Source organism: Mus pahari, chromosome 4 (assembly GCF_900095145.1).
Source record: "Mus pahari chromosome 4, PAHARI_EIJ_v1.1, whole genome shotgun sequence".
NCBI lineage: Eukaryota > Metazoa > Chordata > Mammalia > Rodentia > Muridae > Mus > Mus pahari.
In genome coordinates this window covers 85,402,624-85,408,469 of record NC_034593.1, presented here as the reverse complement: position 1 = coordinate 85,408,469, position 5,846 = coordinate 85,402,624, and the positions used below count along the sequence as shown (strand labels likewise).

General features: G+C 44.9%; 1 protein-coding gene across 1 annotated transcript in view; it reads left to right on the top strand.

The window, feature by feature from the left end:
* The window catches only part of Gabpb2 (GA binding protein transcription factor subunit beta 2), a 39,380-nt gene extending 33,534 nt beyond the window's left edge, over nt 1-5,846 (top strand). The window contains exons 6-8 of the mRNA XM_029537396.1: nt 3,109-3,294; nt 3,985-4,115; nt 4,265-5,846. Coding sequence (XP_029393256.1) covers nt 3,109-3,294; nt 3,985-4,115; nt 4,265-4,564 — 617 coding nt within the window. The 3' untranslated portion in view covers nt 4,565-5,846. The remainder of the gene's footprint in view (nt 1-3,108; nt 3,295-3,984; nt 4,116-4,264) is intronic.

Genomic DNA, 5,846 nt, shown 5'->3' with positions numbered 1-5,846 from the left:
AAGAAAGAAAGAAAGAAAGAAAGAAAGAAAGAAAGGAAAAAGGAAAGGAAAAAGGAAAGGAAAAAGGAAGAAAATAAATTAAGTATCAAGTTACATAGCCAGTGAAGAGTTACATAGTTTGTGAAGAAAAATCTTAGGAATTTATATAGCTAGGGGCAGATAATTGGAGGAAGTACTCTCCTATAAACCCTGGAAGGGTCTGGTTGCCTGCTTTTTCATTAATGATAGCCAACTGTTGTGATATATTGGCTTTTTTTTTTTTTTACTATATTATTGTGTTTTTATACATGTGCCTCCCTTCCAACCCTTATTCCGTCCTAATCCCTTCCAATCCCCAACACTAGGTAGGAGAGAAAGAAGTTAGAGCAGAAAGGGGACATAGATCTCTTTTGACTACTTCCTGATGGTTAGGAATCATTGGGATCCTTGGGGCAAGCCCAGTCTTCACCGTCAGGATATCTCCAGCTCCTTGTCATCAAACCACAGCTGCCATGGCAACTGGTAGCAGCCACTGCCATAGGCCCTCTCGGAGCTCTCTCTTTATCCAGTCCCCAGAATTAAACCATCTGCAGCTGGCAAAAACTACACCACTGCTAGGGCAGGGGGCAAATCACAGTCACCTGCTGCGAAGCAGCCACCCATCCACAGAACATAACTGGGGTTTTTAAGAAACCCAAACTCGCCAGCCCTACACTGATGTCATTCTTGCATTGACATTTGGGAGATGAGAATTTTTCTTCACCACCAGTCATTTTTCTTAAGTTTTATACACATGAGTGTTTGTTTGTCTGTGTGCCTACGACCTATGTGTGTGCCAAGGAGGCCAGAAAAGGGTGCAGACCCTTTGGAACTGGAGTGAACAGTGGTTATGAGCAGCTGCCATGTGGATAGTGAGAACTGAACCCAGGTCCTTTCTAAGAGCAGCCAGGGCTCTTAATCACTGAGCAGTCTCTCCAGCCCCGCTAGCCATTTTTCTTACCAGTACTAACTCTAAAGGTTGTAGTGACAGTTTTAAGAATTCTGGGATTTTGGTTTCTTTAAAAACATGGAGGAGAGATACTACAAGAATGTGCTTTTTCATTTAATCCTAGGTGTGGGGTGGGGGCTACTTAGTGCTGAGCTAAGCAGCTGACCATGGTTCATGCCTCATGCTCTAGCAGAAGTGTGCTTTGCCAGCTGCAGACAGTTTATGCAACTGCATGGCATTTGGAATTCTGGGAACTTGTCAGGGGTATATAAATGCTAGGCCCCGAGAAGTGGGGGTTGATTATTAGGGGGGTTGTTTGCAGGTTGGTAGTAGCTGTGCTCAAAGAAGAAACAAAGGGAAAGAAGTTCCAGCACTAAGGAGGCAGAGGCAGGAGGATTTGAGTTTGAGGTCAGCCTGGTCTACAGAGTGAGTTCCAGGACAGCCAGGGCTACACAGAGAAACCCTGTCAACAGAGAGGGAGAGAGAGAGATGCTGTGGTAAGCTTAGCCTCCCTGTCTTGGGGTAAATCGCTTGTGTTCTCCAGGTTGTTAGTGTCCTCACTGGTGTGGAGATGGCTTTAGATTTCCACCATGACACTCAACAGTGGGACCATTTGATTGATTTGGTGTTTCTGAATTAGGGTCTCATAGCTCTCAACTCCTGATTCCCTTGCCTTTACCTCTCAGTACAACAACTATAGGTGCACACCACCACACGTGAGGTGCAAGTCGTTTGTTTTCATTGTGTTTCCTTGCTGTGTCTTCTATGGATGGATCAGTACCACTTATTCAAGCTCTCTGTGACTTTCCGACTGTGACTCCTGTTACAGAGGCGGTCAGGGGAGGCAGGCATTGCTTGCCCTAGCAGTGCATGGCCTATGTATGGGTTGTTGACCGACCAGTGTCCATTGTGCACTCACATCTATAAAGCTCTGAGGCATGTACCTGGGCCACAGTGACCACTCTGGTCTATGATTATGTGCCAGGTGGGCAAAGCCACCTTCCCTGCAGCCTCTCTGTTAAACTTTAACCATTGGTTATTTGCTGTAATGTTTCATTAGTTCACTGTCAGATGTCCCACATTCTTAAATTATCTATACTTAGTATTTTTTTCAAGTTTTATAGATTTATTTAGACTTTGAAGGTATTACCTTAAAAAGGACTCTACGTTCTTGGGGAAGTGCAGCCTATCATGCTATAGGAGAATCCCAGTGCTCATTACCCTGTTTAAGCTGATGATGCTGGCCCCCAAACAAGAAATCCGACACAGACACAGGCTAGTACGTAGCTCACATGAGTGTGTACCTATCTTTCACAAGGTCTTGGACTTCTTCACCAAGACCATGTAAGTCAGGTCTGGTGGCTCACACCTGTAATCCCAGCACTTGGAGATGGAAGCAGGAGGATCATCCTTAGCTATGTAGTGACTTTGAGGCCAGCCTGGACTACATGGGACCCTGTCGCCACTGCTCCTAAGAAGTATATGTATAGCTTAGTTTTCTTTGAGACAAGGTCTTGTGTAGCCTAGGCTGACCTCAAATTTGATATATAGCTTGACATTTGAGATTCCCCTGTCACTGTCTCCAAAATAAGAGAATTATAGTTATACCTGGCAAGTTTAAGTGTATTTGAACTAACATTTCAAAATGTATTTATGCATAGGATCTCTCTCTCTCTCTCTCTCTCTCTCTCTCTCTCTCTCTCATTTGAGAGTTTTTTCTTGGAACAGAATCTCATTATATAGCCCAGGCTAGCCTAGAACTCATGGTGATTCTCCTACCTCAGCCTCTGGGTGTTATGATTACAGGATATGCTGCCACATTGAGAGCCTCATCTTTATTGAGCACTATTAACATCTTAGGACATTTTTAGAAACTACTGTTCTATGACCTCCCTGTGTTCTTCCCCCTGATTCACTTATAAAAGCTTTTCTGAACAGTTATTGTTGCTCAGTCCTCTAATCCTAGCAGCCTGGGCACAGAGCGAGGCTCTACCTTAAAAAGGCAACCATTTTTTTTTCTTTTTCAAAAATACTTTAAATAGTATTTCAAAGAGGATGATGTATTCTTCAAAGGGAAAGTTGTATTCTTATTTTTTTTTTTTAATAAGCTTGACGTTTGAATTCACTTTTGTTATCTCTAGCTAATTTAGAAGAAATCGAAGAAGGAAATTCTCTTGACTCCTCGATCCAGAAAGTGGTGGGGAGTGGAGGCCAGAGGGTCATCACCATAGTGACTGATGGGGTCCCTCTGGGTAACATTCAAACTTCTATCCCTACTGGAGGTCTTGGCCAGCCATTTATTGTAACTATGCAAGATGGACAACAAGGTGAGTTACACCCAGTAGACAGCTGCTAGAGATATTTTAGATCTGCTATACTTCCCTGAAAATGAGGCATTAAAACATCGCAGGAGTGGGGGCAGCCTGGAGAGGATAGAACGAAGCAGCTCTGAGAAGAAACAGTCACCAGGCTCCCAGACTGGGTTAGTTTCTCTAGGAGATACAGTTTGTGAGTGGAAGTGTGTGCTCTCAGCCACGTGTGCGCATGCCTGTGGGATCAGCACAGGGAAGGGCGGGCCACCTGGGGCTACACAGGCAGACATCTCAAAAACCAGATCAGAAGACACAGTAGACACTGGGCAGTCAGGTACTCAGAACCAGGGAGACAGAGGAAGAAGTATGGCTGCAAGTTCCAAGCTAGCCTGATCTACATAGAGTTCAGGGCCAACCAGGGCTGCAGAATAAAAGAGCATCTCCCAAGACCGGCTGCGGATGCACTCAGTCTGTAGAGTGCTTGTGTACCCTGCAAGAGAGCTCCCTCCACAAGTCAGGAGAGAAACTTCAGAAGGAACCAAGCCTTCCCACACCTTGATCTCCGACTCCCAGCCTAGAGAATGGATTCTGTAAGGTAAACAGGCTTCTGTAGGCACTGTCATGTTCTGTAATGACAGTTCTAGCTGGTGACTCCTTTGTGTATTGTGTGCTCATTTTCTTCCATTGATGTGCTTTGGCTTGTAGTTCTCACTGTGCCTGCTGGTCAGGTTGCAGAGGAAACGATAATTGAAGATGAAGACGAGGAAGAAGTGAAATTGCCATTGGTGAAGAGACCAAGGATGGCAGAGATGACAAATAGTGTTGAGGAAATGAAGGTAATGAACGAATGCTTACCAGTGAGCAGAGGAGCAGGAGGGAATGGACACCATGGTGGTTAGGGCTGACGCCCTCTTCGTTTTTCTATCTTCATCCGGGAAGTTCGTACTCGGGGATTCTTACTGTGGTGACGCTGATTGCTTTACAGGAAGGCAGTGAAAGAGAACTACTGCAGCAACAGCTCCAGGAGGCCAACCGAAGAGCCCAGGAGTACAGACACCAGCTCCTCAAGAAAGAGCAGGAGGCCGAGCAGTATCGGCTCAGGCTGGAGGCTATGGCTCGGCAGCAGCCCAACGGAGTTGATTTCACTGTAGTTGAGGAAGTAGCTGAAGTGGATGCTGTAGTGGTGACAGAAGGGGACGAGGTAGAAAGAGCAACACAAGTCATGAAGTCAGGAAGGACCACGGAGCCTCACACTAACGTTTCCATAGAAACTATTTCATCCTAACACCAACGGCCACAACTTGTGCTCGCTCATCTTATTCTTTGTAAGAAGAAAGTACGGACTGCAGGTACTGCGTATGAATTAGAATGTCCTTAAGAAGGTAACAATAACAGGGTTCAAGGTCTGAGCCTAGGGAGGCTGTGTGTGCAGCTGGAAAACTCAGAGCCACTTTAGTGACATCTGAGGGACCAAAGGACCAGGACCAAATCTCTCAGCTCATATCATTGCTTTAAACAGAGTACTGGGCATTGTGGGTTGGTTTTTTTTTTTTAATAGTTAGTTTTATATCAAAAGATTTTAAGATAATACTTGTACTACATATACACCAAGAGCCTTTAATAGTTATACCTGAAAATTTGCCTTAGATTTTGAAACTGATGAGGTTGTAGGAAGCCACCTCTGAGGAAGAGTAAAGGATGTCACACAGTTCTAAGGGAGCAGGCACACAAGTTCTCCCTAGTTAACTCACCGAAGAGAAGGCCCTAAGCCAGGCAGGGTAGTACATACCTGTGATGTCAGCACTCAGGAAGTTATTTGAGGTCAGCCTGAGCTAAAGAGAGTCCTTCAATAAAAGAGGACCAGATGTGGTGACACATGCCTTGAGTTCCAGCACTCGGGAAGTAGACACAGGTAGATTTCTGTTGAGTTCAAGGCCATGTGGTCTACATTCCAAGTTCCAAGCCAGTCAAGGCTACACAGTGGGACCCTGTCTCCACATACAGCAGAGCAAAGCTGGGGTGGAGAAGTGGCGAGGGAGGAATATGCTTGTTCTTCCAGAGAACCGGGGTTCCATTCTGAGCACCCGAGTCAAGCTGCTCACAATTATATGTCGATCCAGCTCCCAGGGATCATGCCCTTTTTTGACATGTGTGTATATCCACACTATACATTTATATATATAAAAGAATTTTAAATTAGTAAAAAAAAATTAAGTTAGTTGAATACAGTGGTTCACGCTTTGGGAACCTGAAACAGGAAGATTACGAGTTTAAAGCCAGCTTGAACTCCATTGTGAGTTACAGGTCAGCCTGGGCTACAGTGTGGGACCTATATGCAAGAGAAAAATCAAGTGTCATGGTGTGCACCTCTAATTCCAGCACTCGGGAGGCAGAGGCAGGAAGATCTCTAAGTTTGAGGCTAGCCTGGTCTACAAAGAGAGTTCTGGTATAGCCAGGGCTACATACAGAGACACTGCCTCAAAAATAAAGAAAAATTAGCAAAGAAGGGCTGATTTAGGATTGCCTGATAAGTTGTGTCCATAGCTTAGATACAGTATTAAAAAAAA